The sequence below is a fragment of the Morone saxatilis genome, unplaced genomic scaffold (assembly GCF_004916995.1).
Source record: "Morone saxatilis isolate NCDOM2014 unplaced genomic scaffold, NCSU_SB_2.0 Contig22, whole genome shotgun sequence".
In the NCBI taxonomy this organism is placed as follows: Eukaryota; Metazoa; Chordata; class Actinopteri; family Moronidae; genus Morone; species Morone saxatilis.
The window spans coordinates 14,454,060-14,472,358 of NW_023339785.1; the positions used below are offsets into that span (position 1 = coordinate 14,454,060).

Genomic DNA, 18,299 nt, shown 5'->3' on the forward strand with positions numbered 1-18,299 from the left:
CTCAGAGTCAACTTTTTCTCATCATTCGAAAACCATATGAGGGATACTGTAGATAGATAGATAGATAGATAGATAGATAGATAGATAGATAGATAGATAAACTCTTTCTTTACAGTAACACACATCCCTGTCCGGTGACGTGCCTCCAGCGCCCTCCTTCCCCTCTCTTGATCTGCAATTCTCTCTCTCTCTCTCTTTCTCTCTCTTTCTCTTTCTCTCCTTCTCTCTTCTTTCCCGCTGTCATACACAAGCAACCCAGGATGGGGACGGGAAGCTGTTCACCAACCGGTGTACTGCTGTGTTTCGTCCTTAATCCCTCCTTTAGTCTCATTTAATTCAAAGTGAAAAGATAATCCCGTAAGGGCAGTCTGACGGTAGCCTCTCGTATCGACCCTTTACTGGATAAAAGAACAAACAAAGCTGCGTCCAGTACGCACGGGCAAAGGCGATCTTGTTCTGCGCACCACGACACGCACAAGGAAACATGTGTGCGCACCAGCGATCACCGTTGAACTTCACCACCTCCGAAAGACCCTAGAGTCATTTTGGATATCGCTACAGTAGCCTGCGATAACGCACCCTGAGCGTAAGCCATACGCGCGGCAGGACGACTTGGATTTAAACGCCAACAAGTGGAATTGGTAACCTTTCACTAGGACCCTGATCTGCGCTGACACGTTTGGTTTGATCAGTTCGATTTCATGTCACGGGAGGCGCCTCTTTTAATATCCCACTCAGCGACATATGGTCTGTGGGCGCAGGTTTAAAGCTATCGACCCACCGCGTCTCCACAGCGCGTCCTCGGCGGGGCTGGAGCAGACAGAGCCGGAGACGCCGAGGAATGCGGAGCCGCGATTTTGTCTTTTCCAGCTCACCTGCGGGACTCTTCCCAGCGCACACCAAAGTAAGTAATTTCCTTGACAAAGAACCATGTGCTTTGGTTCATTAAACCTGCATTGATTTCTTGGAATCTGTAGTTTGTAGGCTTAACGCTGACTCCAGCCTACTTTATGGTGTTTTCATGATCACTTATGGCATCACTATGACGTGATTTGTACATTCAGTGCAGATTATCTGTGCCACTGCATTGAGTTTATAATTGACCTTGTCAGACATTAAGGTAACCTGTTTTGGGATCATTAGATTTTTAATATCCCCATCCTTTAAGGCTGTTTTTTGTCACACAGGAATCACTCCTGGTTCTTTTTTGATCATGTTGTTGCACCAGACCGATAGGACCCCCAGGCTGAACAGGAAAGGGCATAAAGGCTATAACCTTCTTCGTGTCTTTTCATCCTCCAGCCGACAGACGCAGCCGGTGAGCCCGTGAGGCGCCATGCTGAGGCAGATCCTCCTCAACTCCACCGACACCCCAGACTTCGACCTGGTGCTCATGGCCCAGTCCTCCACGCATGCCCCCTCCTCCCTGAACGCCTCCCACGGCGGCTCGGTGAGCGTGGCCGCTCTCCTGAGACCCACCACGGGGCGAGGGGGAGGGGGGCTTCGGGAGGGGGAGCTCCACAAACCGGACCTGATCACCTACATAGTCATGTGCCTACTGCTCTTACTCTTGGTGCTGCTCATTGTGTTCTTCATCAACTGTCAGCTCCGGAACTCTTTCTTCGCCTCCATGCCATATGATAGGTCGCTGAGAGAGGCCAGGACCTCCTATAAGTAGCCCAGACCACCAGGGCAAATATCTGGGTCTCTAGTGAAACTCCCGTGGTGGGTTAAGGACTGACTTCACCTCTGAACTGCTGCTGCACGTACTGGACACAAAGTTGTTGCCTTTATTAGCTGTCTCTGACACGCCGGAAGGTCTAAATATCCCGGAATCCCCCCCCCACAAAACCTAACATGATTAGTCAGAGCGTAATTTACGCCAAATGTTGCCCACATTTGTCTCTTCAAGGCCCACCGCCAGCCCCATTCCAGAGAAATAGCACTTCGGTCCACCGGGAGCCGTTTGAGGAGATGAGTGGTGTGTATGGGGCTACTGCAGGTGGAGAGATAGCAGAATACCTCCCGATCAGATTAGTGACTCATATATTTCCTGGTGATTAATGAAGGAAATCCACCATCCCCTCCAACCCCCCCTTGTGGCCCCCGCACTGCACTCTGGAAACGAATGGTTGATTCATTTACACTGTCCAAAGCTTGTGTTAGTAGTTGCTTAAACATTTTACCCCGAGGTTTGGGGTTCTAATTCACAGTATTCCACGCTGGCCCGGACAACATGAAGCTGCCCCCCCCCCAATGGAGACGTGACTTGAAAGAGTCTACAGTAGTTTGTATATAAAATATTTTGTATATCTGTAACTTAACTGTTTTGTCTTGTGAAATAATGCAATCACCACACAATTTCCACCCTATTGTCCGTTGTAAAATGGTGATTAAATGACAGACTGTAGGCCTATATGCATATAAAGATATTCAAATGTATACTTGGAAGTGGCAGTCTTTTCGTCTACCCTCCTGTTTATGAATAAAGCCGCTGAAGATGATGCTGCAGCTGCTGATGTGAAGGACCAGCTGTTAATCATATAATACGTGCGTACAAGTGCCACAGGGCCGCCAGCCTTATCATGCACTTTCACTTTAATTAACCTTTCCCCCACAATTTATAGCGCCAATATCCCGGAGAATGAAGACTCGAGGCTGAAGTTTATGATGAGACCTGTGCGATAAACCAAACTGTTGTCGGTTTCAGTGCCACCGGTGGTGCGCAAATCCTCTCCAATCTTGTTGTCGGAAAACATCTCTTACATACCAGGACAGACAGATGAGGCTATCTCTGTAATCCTGTTTCTGTTTGTGTATGTGAGTGTGTGTGTGTGCACACAGGTACGGCTAAGAGGTAAGAGAAACACTGCAGTTTAGGGCCAATTAGACAATATATCTCAAAATTTAATTGGAGTCCAATAATTCCCCGACTCTTCATCCGATGACTCTAGCTTCTATTGAGATGTAAAATTCCCCTGATGAACTAAACACAGTGATTATTGTTGTCTGTAATCAAACTATCTTGTGGATCTAAGTGGAGCTGAGATGAGACACTGCAAGGGAGGACAGAAGGCCACATCTGCCTGGAGTGTTGGACTTAAAATTACGCAGCCCCTAAACCAAAACATGCTGTTTTTGGAAGACATTCGGCTAAGAATTGAGTCAATTTAGTCAGCATCATTTAGAAGAATGGGCTATATAGCTTCTTGATTTGCTTTAATTGCCTTCTACATTTTAATATATTTTTACCACAACCCCAACCGCCATCCAGTGCAAATTGCATTGGTGAATGTTGTGAATTTTAGAGAACAATTTAAAAGTGAGCTACATCCCAATTGCTTCCTGTTGTATTAACTGTGGTAACACCGCAGCGCCTTCCACCGCTTGGTGGCGCCCAAAGTCTAATTATTTGTTTGCACAGTATGATTATTACAGTATAAAATGGCAAAGTGCCTAAACCACACATGTTGAAACATCACCTTAACGCAATACAAAGAAACACCTGCAGAAAACAGAAACCGAAGTGAGGCAGCGCCACTTGTCTTGTTCCTTCAATAAGGAAGGGAAGGTTGTGTGTGATATGTGAGATAAGATGAACTGCCTGTAATGATATCTAGGAGTGAAACCTTAGATGTCTGAGTGGAGGTTTTTCTGGTCAATCTTACATCTAAACTTAAAGAGTAAAGGAGAAGAAAATGTGTGTCACAGAGAGACAGTAAGGAACGGTGGCAAGGGCTGTATGATAAATTACACTCCAGCAGTCTTTTATTACAGGCAATGCATTCTCTCTTATGGCTGTAGCTTTTAATGCTAAATGTGATGAATAAAACAATACTGCCCCTGGAGACCCGCTTTGCCACCGTTTGCACTGTTAACTTGAGAACTCCACAGTGCAGAGAGATTACTACCTGCCAGTAGTTGTGCACTGTGTATATACACATACACTGGCCTGTGCTGCCTGCTGCTGGTGGGTTATTCTACTACACCTCTCATTTTACATGTATAAACTGACCCTTTTAAACTTAAACTCCTCTTCTTTGTGGAATGAACATTCTAGAACAGGACGCTTTATACTTCTCCTCTTGTGGAATGAACGTTCTAGAATATGACATAGGCGCTATTCGCTGTTACGTCATCCCTGGGATAGTTCTAAACACAAGTCATGAACAGTGATGCCATGGAAACGCCACACAACGGGATTTTGGACAATTTATATAGTTATTATTCAGACTACTGAACTACTACTCATGTTAGGGTTGAACCGTGTGACTCCTCCGTGGAGCTGTGCTGATCTCTGGCCCACAGATCTGTACAGTCATGTCAGAAGTGTCAGTTAAATCCTCTCAGGTGTAGTCGCAGGGCGCAGGCGCCTCCCCGAGCAGCTCTGACCGCACTGTCAGAAGAACAGGAAGACTGCTCTAGAGCTAAAGCCGTAATCGCTTCCCCGCTGTCATTTAGGGGTTAAAAAGTTAACTAAACTTGTAGCAGTCATGGAAACTAATTTAGGAGACGCGCTCGGGCCAAGTCATCCGTAACACCAACCCGTCGCCCGTGTTGTGGTCGCCGAAACAACTCGTGAAAGTGGGAAGAGTTTGTTTTCCTTTTTTTTTTTCTTCCTACGGAGACTTTACCCTAACTGTAGCCAAGCGAGCTAGGCTAGCTAAAGCTAACGTTAGCACAGTTAGTTAACCTCATACTTTGGAGACTTGAAGTTCACATTGTTAAAGCTTCGGTGTGTGTTACACGTTGAGACTGTTAGAATAAAGTACTCGTTTGTGTTTTATAAAAGCAACAGGCTGTCCTCGTACTTTTCGTCCCGAGGACTTGGGGCTGTGCTTTGAATTTCCCTCCTTCAGTGAGACATACAGGCGGCTTAGCGAGGGGTTTGTTCGGTATAGTTGGCTTTCTACCAAATCACTAGCAACACTGCTAATTGTGGCTAGTTAGCCAGTAGACTAGCTTAGGCCCAATTGAATTAACGTTTGGCTTTTTCTCAAGTTAAGAAACATCGTCGGAGGAAACATTTGCTTTGGGTTTTTTTTTACGTTTTGGTGCGGGGGATATTACCGCCACAAAGGTTTATTCTGACACACAATTCAAGGAAACGGATTAAATTATAAATATGGATCCCCCCACGGGGAATTCTGCCGCTGCTGCTGGTCCCAAGAAGGACAAGAAATCAAAGAAGAACTATGAGGATGGAGACGGGAAAAAGAAATTTGTGAGTATCCCACAGGTCTAACTTTAACACTTTTATGATGCTCGGGTACGTGGGGTTAAAAGTGTAGCACACAACTCCACTGATGGTTAACCTACACGTTCTTCCTCCCGAGTTTCAAGTGAAGCTACAAAGCAACAAACTGCCACCATACCTGGAGTTACTTTCACCTCCTTAAAGCTGTGCAGCAGCTGCCAGTAGAGCTGGAAAGGTTACCCAGTAGGATTCATGATTCAGGTCAAAGTCGGTGTCAACATATGAGGAAGTAGCAGTCCCTCCAACTTGCAAGACTTGTAATGTGCAATAGAGCTGAACTTATGCAGTGCTCACAAATTACAGATGACTGGTTTTATTTATTTTTATTTTATTTGTACCAACCATAGTTACAACCACATACTGTATGATAAGTTATGATTGACTTTTTATTTACATAGAGGACTACTATATTTATTCTAAACACTATTATATTCATATTTCTTGCAATTTATTTTATCGTCCTTTGGAATTGTAAATTGTATTCTCGCTGTGTGTAAACCATGTTTTTAGAAGTGCTATACAAATAAAGTTCTTATTATTCTATAAAATAAAAACCTGCTAAGAGACAGATGAAACTTTGTACGGTAAGGTGTGGCATTGGCGTGTTGAATTTTCTCAAGAAGCCTTAATCACTATGACATCATGTGGTGTCTACCTGGCTGTGTCAGCATGTGTGATTCAGTGTGGCGTCTCCAGGAGAGCAGAGCTGGAGGAGTCATCAGTAGCCACGCTTGTCATCCGCCGGTAAAAACTGTTGCGTAACTTAACCCCTTGGCCGTGTCTAGCAACAGGTGAAAACTGATATTGCGCACACTGACAAACGGTAACCATAGAGGATGCAGAGAAGGCACATCTGTTCACCGAGTAAACAATTCCTCATGCACACTTACATTCAGGGAGTTTTCAGGCCCTTTAGTGGTCCCAGTTAGAAGCCACCTTCATTTAAACCACAAGGTGTTTTATATATCCTGCTGGCAGGAATGAACACACCCGGTTACATACGGTTTGTTCTGTTTTTTTGTTGTTGTTCATGTGGATGCGACCACCTGGGCATGTAAGCCGGAAGTAGTTGTAGGAGGTTGACAATAAATTAAGTTTTCTAACGAATGGCACAATATGACAGTAGTGTCAATGTGCGCTCAGTTTTAGGTAGGGCTAAAAGTAAACATGAGTCACAGACAGAAACCAATTGTGCAATGTCCCGAGATAACATTGCACACATGAGTCAGTGTTCGAGGGTGAGTGCACGTCTATGAGGGAGGTCTGTCCTTGAACTCAGCACACGACTGACTCTGACATTTGAGTCCATTCTGGTAGATTTTTGTTACAGCACAGTCAGAGTTCAGAAAGAGGTGAAGGGGTGTAGAATTATGGATGGCATGCTTGAGCTACAGTGTGACATTGTCTCATCTCCAGTATCTTGTCTGTGGCATTAAGTTATCTGTGACTTTATCGCTCTCCGCTTTTGCCTCTCCGTGGACGTACCGGAGATAATAACATAATGCAACGTGTACGACTTAATGACACTCGTGTGGTCTCCCTGTCATTATTCGGACTCCGACTCAAAATCATCCGTGTTGTCCTAAATGTCTCTCCATTGTCTCATCTGGGACTGAATAAAGCAGTGTGGGTGGGTTATCCAGTTTTAGTCTCTTTTTCTAGACACAGTCACCTTTTCTGCTGAATCTGAGACAGGATTGATGATGTTTTAAGTACAGTGTGTTTGAATAATGCCAGTGAACTGGGTTGGCATTCAGACTAGTACTATGGCTTTTTGCAGCATGGAGAATTAATGACAGATCTTGTCCCTTTATAGTCTGCACCGTCACCAAACAGTGCATCAAATGTTGCCTAACCCCAACACCAACCCCTGTCAGACTGTGTCTGTGCCTCAGTTCACACACTGGTTGTTTTTTGGCATGTAACCTCTAGTTCTGTTTCACAGGAATGTGAAACATGATTTGCTGTGCTTACAGGTATCCCTGTAGCTTAGGGTGATCCGTCTGTTTTGTTTGAAGCCAAATGCAGGTCATTTTAGCTGTGCTCCCTGAAGTGCTGTCTGTGTTCTTCAGGCGCAGAGAGACAGACAGGATCAGCATCCATGAATGCTGTTGACATAAACAGGCTGGCTCAACTCAGCAGGCAGGCGCAGCGTGGATTAGCCAGGGATCACTGCCGTGGACAGTTGTTGGGGATACAAGGTGAATTGTAGATCACAGATTCTGGCTCTGGGACATCTTGAGTTTAGCAGGTTATCTGTTTTTTTTTTTTTTTGTAGGAATATTTCCCCCCAGGCCCTGATAAGGAATATTAGTTATTAAGACACAATAACCAATATTTGGAATGAGTTGTGTAACTGGAGCATGTTCTTTTGGGGCCTCTGGGACATCTTTGCATTACTCTGAGCCTGATTGGTTATTTACTAGTTATTGACATTTTATATTGTCAGTTTTATAATACTGATCAAATGAATCATTTTGAGACAGAGGAGCACTTGCGATCTGAAGCTGTAGGTCTGGCGTCTGGTCTGTTTTCTCTGCATGCTGCAAGTGAATGTGGCACTGATCATCTATTACAAATGATGTGACTCATATATGATATAAGTGATCTGGTTCTGATAAATGATAAACTATGCATCTTATGCTTTTCAACCCTTTTGATTTTCCCACCTTTCCTTCCAGTCCACTATTATTAGAACTAGTACCACCGCTGTTCGTTAAGATCTGCTCTAAGTGTGTTTAGAAAGGAGCAGAGCAGCAGAATCACTTGTTGACTGGCGTGCAGAAGAGAAGTGTGCTTCTGGTGTGAAAATACAGGCTGCTCCTCGCACGAAAATTGACATCTTGTCACTTCATGGCACTTCCCCTTACTGTATGAGCTCAGCATAAGATGATGGCTTGCAGTACACACACATTGCAAATCTGATGCACATTGTGCTCTTTTCCTGGAACTTGAAGGCCACGCTGTTGTAGTTGATACCAAACAGAGGACCCTCAAGCAAGTGTTTAAGCAGCATTTTTGTCTTATTCTGACTTGCTCATGCATGCAACCTCAGCCTACCTACCTCAGCATAGAAGTGATTTCAATTGAGTTGTTTATGACATTAATAACTATGATACTGCCAGTGTGGAGAAATAAAACATTTAGATGCATAATCCTTTTGTAATTGTATTCTAGCTAGTGCACAGAGATTCACAGTTTTAGTGCCTCGATACAGAGCACATATCGCTATATATCAGCCACCACAAGTAATGCATCTGCAGAGGAAACCCACAGTCACAACAAAAAGAACCAAAAACATCAATTAAAATGATGTGGCAAGGTTTGTCTGACTTTAATTCAGTGTTCTAGCGGGGGCTGTTGCTCAAGTCGTCGCCAGTGAGCATGGGATTAAGTGCTGAAAGCAGTTTGACATGTTGGTGTTCATCATTTAAGGTCTGGTTAATTGCAAAGATAAGTGCAACCTTCCTTCAAGCATAAAATCTTGTGCCTGCATGTGCCTTTGTGCAGCAGTGCACCAACTTCCTGGGGGAACCACCTCAGCAAATGCTTAATTAAAGATAACGCCATGAATTATGCCAGTCAGATCACAACTCTTTATTCACACAGTCCGACTCAAGTAGTCCGAGTCAAGTAGAGTAGTTAAAAATTTGCTAAGTTGCACAGTAGGCCTCCTTTTGCCCTTTTTTATTTTTATTTATGTGTGTTCTGTTCCCCCAGTACACACGCACCTAGACACACAGTTTCCTGTTCTCTACATCTCAGGGGAAGAAGATCATACTGTGAGCTGAAGAATAGGATGACTGGGTGCCAGCGTGAAACTGGAGTGGTTAATGGACTGCTAGTGGCAGGGGCCTCTTGGCTCAGAGTGAACGGGAGTATTTTAGAGAGGAAGGCTGAGCAAGTGAGCCGTCAATGAGCAGGGACAGCTGGAGCCAGAGAGGGAGAGAAGAGGAGAGTGTTTGACAGAAAGCAAAAGAGAGAGTGGGAAAGGGGCCAAAAAAGAGAAATGCTGATAAGGGGATTAAGGAAGGCAGAAAATGCACAGAAATGGGGCTGCAGTCAGCGATAATAACAACTTACAGGTGGCATCGTGGGTATGGAAAGCTTAAAATACTGAGTTGATCCTAAAAGAAAAAAAGTTAAAGGGTAGATAGGAGTTGAATCACAGAGCAGGAAGCTGCTTCTGCACGTCGCACCTGTGGTCACACCCCAAGTCAGTGATTTATCTGCAGGTGCTGTTTAAAAGATAAAACTCCCGGTGGGACACAATGTAACTGATGAGATGTGGACAGAAGTGCAACATGAATGTTTTATGCACAAGATGCACAGCATGATTCAATGTGGGTTTACCCTATACATTTGAACTTCATGAGACAATAGATTGACATGCAGAGACTTTCTTCTTCGAGGCTTTGGGATTGGTTTCTTGCAACACTTTTAAATACCTAGCTTACAGCAGTTGTCATTCACTTTCAAGTTAGACCAGCATTCTGTTCAGACACCAGTATTTAGGTGGAATAAAGACACTTGTTGAAATACTCTTCCATGGATGGGCATAATGATTAACATGCACTGTGTCATCTGCTTGCTCTGTCCTTACTGTGCTTTACAGATCAAAAAGGAACAGCTGTTGGCTCAGCTGAGGACTGTTTGGTTTGCTGAAGCCTGTTCTGACTGGATGTGGGAGCTGAGTTTTGTAGTAAAAGGGCCAATTTGTTGGGGCAGGCACACAGAGGAATGCAGTACTGAAATACCATAGCTAGAATGGAATCTCACCTTCACCTGAGTGGTTGCTGCAGGAGGAGGGAGACATGACGTAAAAAGTATTCTGCGGAAATCACCCATGAATGTTTGTATTGTTCCGGTTTTGCAGCAGTCACATGATGAGATGTCGTCAACATGCTTATCGATCGCTGTGAATTCTCCAGAAAGTGACTTGCTCTATTCACACATGGGTTCAAACGGACATTACACAGACTTTGTATTAGGGAGCTGGCAGGGTAAAGTCAGTTTAATGTCCGGTCCAACTGATCCCACATTTGCGTTCTCACATACCGCTCATCCAGGTAATGTCTAGATAAGTTCAGGGTCGCAGTGCATGTGTAACTTCACTTTACTAACAAGACAAAATACCCACTTTAATTTGACTACTGACTACTACCCCCAGTTCTTATATTGGACTGACACCGTGGGACCAATGTGTCATAGCAACTGACCCCAGAACCCCTCCCTGTATACAATGTTAGGTATATTTCAGTTTTTTAAAAAGAGACATTTGCACTTGTTATTTTATCTATGAATGGGAATTCCAGAAAATGTACTATGCTACAATATATGTATATCCCAGCTTAAAGTTAAGGGCTGAGATAATTAGTCCATTGATATATTTGTTGACATTCGAGGATTAATCTCTTAAATAGACTAACAGATTAATCGTTTGAGAAAAATGATCTTTAGTCTCAGCCACTCTTAGTAACTATTGTACTTTCTGTAGGCAGATGATTTCCTGACAGTCTAAAAGAGCGATCATGCAGTTGGTAAAAGATGTTGCTTTTCAGTTTCACACTACCATGAACAAATTCACAGAAGGCACAGTTGGTGTTGCTGTGTCATTAGTCCAAACCACTGTGACAGCATTAAGCATTTTTTCAGATGTTATTTTTAGGCTCCTGGTGTTAAAGGGTAAAATATGCTTATATATACGTTTTGCCGCCATTTTTCAGACAATATAGTAAGCACTGAGAAATATATTGCTTAATTGTCTACATTTACCATCAACTAGCGCTGTCACGGTGTCAGTGCGGTGATTAGGGTGGCTCAACAGCACGGTATGCATTATTATCACCATTTTTGTCGCTTTTGCTAATTACTTTAGTAAGAGGCACAGCAGAACTGTGTTTAACCTCTGTACCTTCTCGTACTAATAGCCTGCACCTTCCCTCCTCCTGCTTCCTGGGTCTGTGACTCTGGCAAATTTCAGCCGATTAAAGTCGCCAGTTAGTTAACATATTCAGCTGAAATCTGCTAGTTAACAGGATCACTCCTACATTGGTCAGCCGTGGGACGCAAATGCCACAGCTGTGGCGAACTGCGATAATTAGTGGACCAGTCGGCGTTTTGTTTCCAGCCGGGAGTTTTTCCAGAGCGAGTGAGGCGGAGGAGATGTGACTTTCTCCTGTGTGGTATCATAATCCTGGACTGTGAATTGAGGGATAGTGAGTAGCACTGCGTTTCAGATGCTTCTGCTGTGTCGAGTCCCTTCGGCCTCGCTGCTCTGGGACACTTTCTTGATCTGACTAACAAATCCTCAACATGATGTGTTGATGTGACATGACATGCGGTTGTGGCGGTGCCTTGCCATCCTGTGCGGCTGACTTCTCAGTAGTGCGATCTTTCATTACTGCGGTTGCCGTGACATCAACACTTATTGTTGAACATGAGCAATCTGGACAATGAGACTCTAATAATCTATTTATAGTCCATTCTTTGTAAACAATACATCACCATAGCAACATACAGTTTTGCCGTGCTTTTGCTGTAGGGGAGGGGCTGTTTGTCTGCTATCTTCCTGAACCCATGTGAATGTGGTAAAGTCCTACAGTGGCAGCAACAATGAGTGTCTGCTGAACAGAGTGTCTGAGAAGAGTTAGATCAGTCAACAGCAAGCATATACTCTGAGGAGAAACTATCAGTGTCAACAGTGCTCCCTTGTCAGAGTTTTGTATTAATTGTGTATTGTTTGTACATAACATTATGTCTTGTGGTCTGTGTTTGCTCAGAGGCAATATGCTGTCATGCTTGTGTTGTTTAGTGTGATAAAGAGAGGCTGTAGAGGAAAAGGAGCTCTTTGTTTCTCTGCATGTCTTTACGTTGCATCTGCGCAGCGTCTTCAGAGCTTGTTGCCTGCCTTGCGTTGTTTACTTGTGTATTTTGTCCTTAAAAAGGAACCAAATTGTTTTGTTTCTCCACTTAAAGTCTCCTCTTACCTACCTCTGACTGATTGACTTCTGGTCTGGTGCCACAATGACGTAGCGTGAAATTTGACGCGAGCTTGCAGCTTCTGTCAAAAATCAGACAATCCGGGTATTCCATGCGGAGCAGAGAGTCACTTCTGGGATGTGTCATGTTTATTTCCCCTCAGAGAAGAACTGTCAACAAATTCTGTGCACACGTTGCCCCGAGCTGTTTACCTATAGTCAGTTTCACCTCTATGTTTGTCGAGGGCCTTCACTAAGTTCTGGTTATGTGAATAAACAGGCCAGTCCAGACAATGATATTTCACTTATTTTGTTGACCCTCATGTCTTTCACTTCAAATATACTGCCACCGCTGTGCATTTCTAGAGTTACACAAATGTGGCCCCCACTTTGAGCAGGGTTTGTTGGTTCTTCAGTGGAAAGATGAAGAAGAAGTAACATATGACATATTGTGTGTGTACTCCTCTGACCTCCTGGGTGTCACTTATTGTTCACACACTAACTGTTAAATCTTACTTCTCCTAAATGTTTCTAGTTGCGTGTGTTGTCTGTGTACACACGCATACACATGTCCGTGTTTCCACCCTGTTATTATTTCTCAAACTGACAGGAAGTTGTGCAAAAATAGCGAACAGGGTGCTTCCTTGTTCGTCTCCATTATTGCAGAGCCTTATCGCTCTCCTTCCCTCCTTTCCATCCATTGTGCAAGGAGGTGCCGGTGGTCTAGTAAATATGTTTATACTCATACACACAGCCTGCTCACAAATCTTTGGAGGCCTGGATAATGTGAAAATATAGAGCGAAAATAGAGCAAAAAACAGAGTTTTATCATTGCCTAATGGACAGGTTTGAAACATTCCAGACTGGAGATAGATAACACAGTAAATCAGGACATTGTGTGAGTTTTTCAAATTCCATTTTTTGTATACTTTGAGAAGCACAATTTAAATTCCATTCATTGTAATGGGGTAGTGGAAGAAATCTCAGATGGCGCCCTCAAAATCTATCCCATCAGATAAAACAGAAACCCTGGTGGAGACAGACCTGTATACTGATCCTTCAGATATGAATGCTCTTAACTGTGACCTGTGCTGTGTGTGGGGGGCTTAGTTAGGATTACAGCTTCAGTCCCCCTCTTTGACTCTCCCTAGTCCACCCCTGACAGATTACAGCTAATCTCAGACTGGTCTGTGTACATCAACACCATGACAGTAAACAGCAGGGGCCTATGTGCTGCTTGTACAACTGAGGAGGACAGCAGACAGTGCCGGTTACTATGAACGGAGCAGACATTCAAAGCTGTGGAAGAAATTCAGCTGTTTGACACACACGCACACCCTGCTGTGTCTTGGCGAGGACCGTCGGAAACTAAGCTTAACCTGAAATCTGTCATTAGTCACATTGTAATCGCTGTGAGTTCAGATATAACACTGAGCCTTTGGTACCTTTAGCCCAGTAATAGGTAGATAAGTGTCAGACCCTAGGTAATGGCATGTTAAACGTGGATAAATCCCAAATAAAGCTTAAACATACGAAGGGTTCTCTTTTCAAAAGAACTGTGGCTTTGTACAGAGTTTATTTCATGGACCTACGTTAGAAATGTTTGTGCACGTAGCTCCATAACACTTGTATAGGCTAATGCCAAAATTGGGAAATTGCTGTTGGGTAATGCAGACCCTTAGTACATTGGCAAATAAGATAATGTAGCGTATGAACAGGTTATTTTGTTAACATCTTGCTTTTAAAAATGTTTTTTTTCATACCCAGGTTGTATTTGTTCAATTCGTACTTACATATTTTAATCCGCTTTGCCCACACGGCCGGGATTCACGGGGTTCAGCTTCTGTCTGATTTAGGGCTCGGTGCCTGACTTTGATACTTTTATGGCACAGCTTAGTATAGACAGAGTATTGAAAAAAGTCCAAATGTCCATACCAATGGAGTAAATGAACCAGTATCGGAGTCAAATATTTGAACGATACCCAGCCCTCGTCTGAATTCATATTGTGGCGGTACACGCAGAAGTAGACAGGGACACACAAACGCCCATTAACAAGAGAGAAAACCTTTGTGATGTTTTTTTTTTTAGGCAGTTCTCATTACTTACTATTACTGTTCCTACGGTGGGCCTCTAAGCGACTATAGGAACAAACCCTGCCTCTGTCTCTGTTGATTTAGAAGGCTGTGGTCATCAGTAGGAGCAGTCAATGATGCATGCGTATCAGCAAAGTCTCTGTGTGCTGGGACAGTGGACCGAGTATGTGAGGGGAAGAGGGAGGTAGCGAGGAATTGTTGTGTGGGTGACATAACAGTTCTTGTGGTAATATGGAGGTGAACGTTTGAGATTTGTATACAGTGGGTGAACTTGCGCTTGTGTGTCAGGGATTTTTCCTGCGAAGTGTGCCGAGCTCCGCTTCGCTTGTGGAGAGGAGACGGTTTGTGGAGGTGGAAGAGTTTAAATATGCTTCGTGGCAACCTCATCACTTCTAAGATGCAAGACAACCGTTTAAATTGAAATGACTTTGAGAAGTACAAAGTAAGCCGTGGTCTGTGAAGCATGAAACAAAGCAGCTCGCAAAGGCTGTTTGGAGGCGTCGTAAAGATTCCAGCTTGAATTCAAGAATGCACCCGTATTTATACATAACAATCGGCTGGCTAATGGTTACTGTTAACCCAGATATCATTTTGTCTCATACATAACGTACCAGAGATGGATGGGCCAGCGAGAGATGAGCTACATGCTAGGCAGCAGAAAACTGCATTCCTCTGCTTGAACTTTCACTAGTTGTTTTGGGAAGATGGCTTGTGTTTCCGCACTTACCTGAAAAAGACTTGTACTTGTGGCTGTGAGCATTGTGAGCATTGACTCTCCAACGAATTGTAACCATACTGTTGTTCATTCTGTAATTTATGGTGACATTTCAGGTAGGTGTATAAAGTTGTTATTTTAAACTTTAATGCTGCAGCTCTGGCAAGATATTACTTGATTGCTAGGGTGGTGTGAAAACAGCCATTAGGATATGATTTGTGAATATCAGATGTGAAGTTATTTAATAAGTGATTTCTGACTGACACTGTTGACTTACAGGCTTTTTGCCACAGTTGGGTCTCTTCTGAATGATGAGAATAAAACAACCTGTTTCAAGCTCCTTTGTTGTTGGTGATGATTAGGGCGGTATTGATATTGCAGGGAGATGGAGATGTAGGTGGTAGTTGGGGGTTGACCGTATTATTTTCGTGCTTTTGTTGTTTTTTTCCTGACCCACATTAACAAAGACACCGCCCACCCCCTCTCTCTCTCTCTCGTCTTCTGAGGGCATAATTGAATCGTGTGCTCTCAGTGTTGGTTATTCAGATCGACTTCTTTTAAATATCTGTGAACGTTTCCCATTCGGATAATCCCTGCTCCTCTCCAAATTACAGGTTTAGCCTCAGACTGGTGCTGTTGAATCTCCCTTTGTATCCTACATACAGCGTTGTACGGTTGTTGGTGTGTGACGTTTTGCCTTTGTTGTAGTATTTGTTCAGGCATGTGTGTGTGGCTGTCTCCTTGGTTTTCCTCTCCCACAAACCTGCATTCTAGGGGTGAGTGGTGTTAACTAAAAGTCATATTAGGGTTTATTATTATATTATATTATAGAATATTGGACAATATTAGGGGTGTAACGATTCACCAAATCCACGGTTCAGTTCATACCGCAGTTTTCCCCGTTTCCCCATTTTGCAGAGAAACAGAGAGAGAGATGTTATCTGATATTACATTAAGCGGATACGGCAGAAATGCCTACATTACGGAGCGTCCAGTCGAACGCCGCACCACTGTCACTCCACTAACGTTATTTCGGTTTGGACGCCACATGCGCGGCACTTGAAAACTGAATCGCGGGGTGAGTTTATGAAAGCCGTACTGCTGATGGAGAAGTCAGCAGAGACACACAGGAGAGAGAGACAGGAAAGGAGCGCGAGCGAGCGGGCGGTGGTTTGCCGTGAGTGCAGCAGAAGGTCCAGGCTTGGTGTGTGTGCTGTGTGTGAGTGGTGGGAGAAGAGAAAGGGAGCAGATTAAAGTAGTAAATAAACACTAAAATAAGGTGGAAAATGACCTAGAATAACCTACTGTCAATACAAATACGATATAGGCCTACACCGCTACCACCCCACGGGCCGCCGCCACCGCCGCAGTTAAACTGTCTTAACGAGAGCTCAACAGTCCAGGGAGCGAGTGGGTGTCCGTTCTGGTCTTCGATGAGGTTATGGAGGACCGTGGACTTTTGTGTCGCGATTTCGGTCTCTGTTTCAGAACCGTTACAGCCCTAACTGTATCCATAACTTGTCATTTCTTTGAAATCAAGTTTTACGGTATACAGTATTTATCAGTAGAGACTACATTATGTCTGAAATAGGGTGGAACAATTAATCGAAATGTGCAGAAGCTTCATTATAATGAAGTGTTGTAGCAATGTAGTGCTGCAGAGATGCCCTGGTCTACAAATCTCCAGACATAAGAAAACATGTCACATTCTCCTGATTTTAATTGCATTTTTCAGTGAAAATGAAAATTGTGTTGCAAAAGTTATCATTCTTATCGTGAATCATATCACAGTTGCAACATCTATCAAAAGTAGTTCAGTGTGATTTTTATTTTTACTTTATTTTTTTCTATATTGTGCAGCCCTAGTCTCCTGATTATGACTGTTTTGTGTAATTTAAAACATGCTCATATGGATCAAAACAACCAACCAAACCAACCAACCAAAAAGTATAAAATAAAAACAGTATGGATCTAAATAGGGAAGTTATTAGATTTCTTTCCCAGACTGGTTGTGCGACCTTCTCTGTTTTGAGGCTGGATTATGTCTGAGATGTCAGTTTGCACTTGTTCCACATACACTAACAAAAAAACAGACAGTGGATATTTTCTTTAGTTCTCTTTTGTACATCTTAAATTTGAAAGTGAGCTGTTATGTGATTACCAATGACAGCTTCAATCAATGATCTGTAAATACAAATATTAGGAATCTCTTACATACATTCTTTGTTCTTGCTACATGAATACGAGTTAATGACCATACCGATTTTTCACTCCAATATACTTTCTTTTTCTTTTTTTTTTTGGAAAACAAAAAGGTAATAAAAACACTGCAGTTAGATTGTGGCTTCTTCTGCCCATTGCTTTAGGGTTTTTTCCGATTTTCTGTAAATCAGATGCAAAATGTATTGTTGATTATAAGTTGAAGTGTTGCATTGAACAGGTGTTATTGCTGCCTTCCACCTTCACCCTTCACTGTCAAACATAAAAGTTTTAGTAGTTGAAACCAAAGACTCACTGTCATACCTGCAATATACCTGAGACATTAGCTTGGGCTTGTGTCTCCCTCAGGACCCCCACTGATAGCAACCAGTGGGATTGATACCCCCAACCACCAATCGGCAATCACTTCTTCTCCTCCTATCGGACCACCTGGTGTGGGACTGCCGCCTACTCTTCCTCCTCCTCCACCTCCTCCCTCCTCGTCCTCATCTGTGTCTCTTCGTCCCCAATATGTCCAGTCTGAATGTAAGCAGCGATGCTTTTCATATTCAGATTGGGACTGTGTTGTTTGGAGGCGACGTTGCTGTGGCTCTACTTTCCACCGTCTGCTTTTATTTTTTGTTCAGTTAATTATTGTAGATAGGTCTTTATAAAGTTAAAGTTGAACAATAATGGTAGTGAGCGTTAAGTTGCTTTTTGTGAACTTTTAAGTACACGGTTGTTCTGTTTTCTGTCACTTAAGTTGGTGTGATGTAGTGTGTGTACATGCATTTCTTCAGGTTGCAGTAACAGCTGTTGACCAGAGGGTTGTGCTATTTATTAACCTAAGAGACAATGTGGCTTTGAGCAGTTAACATTAACTCTGCTTCATGTTATTGTGTTGAGTGCTTTCCCCATAATTCACCTTGTGAATAATTATGCAGTTCTGTAAAAAAGCTAAGGCACAGTTCAAATGGAGTGTGTCTGTTTTTAGTTAATTACAAATTCTCAACTCATCTGCTACGAAAGCTCCCATTTTGTTAAATGTTAAATG

The 18,299-nt window shown here is 43.2% G+C and overlaps 2 protein-coding genes across 2 annotated transcripts in view; both read left to right on the forward strand.

The window, feature by feature from the left end:
- The first annotated feature begins 242 nt into the window (after positions 1-242).
- Positions 243-2,509, forward strand: LOC118333733 (small integral membrane protein 32-like). The gene is made up of 2 exons (XM_035669512.1): positions 243-904; positions 1,303-2,509. The coding sequence occupies exon 2, from the start codon at positions 1,337-1,339 to the stop codon at positions 1,676-1,678; it is 342 nt and encodes a 113-aa protein (XP_035525405.1). The 5' UTR covers positions 243-904; positions 1,303-1,336; the 3' UTR covers positions 1,679-2,509.
- Positions 2,510-4,337: 1,828 nt separating this feature from the next.
- The window catches only part of LOC118333989 (protein diaphanous homolog 1-like), a 74,958-nt gene continuing 60,996 nt past the window's right edge, over positions 4,338-18,299 (forward strand). The window contains exon 1 of the mRNA XM_035669811.1: positions 4,338-5,224. Within this exon, the coding sequence (XP_035525704.1) occupies positions 5,126-5,224 (99 nt within the window). The 5' untranslated portion in view covers positions 4,338-5,125. The remainder of the gene's footprint in view (positions 5,225-18,299) is intronic.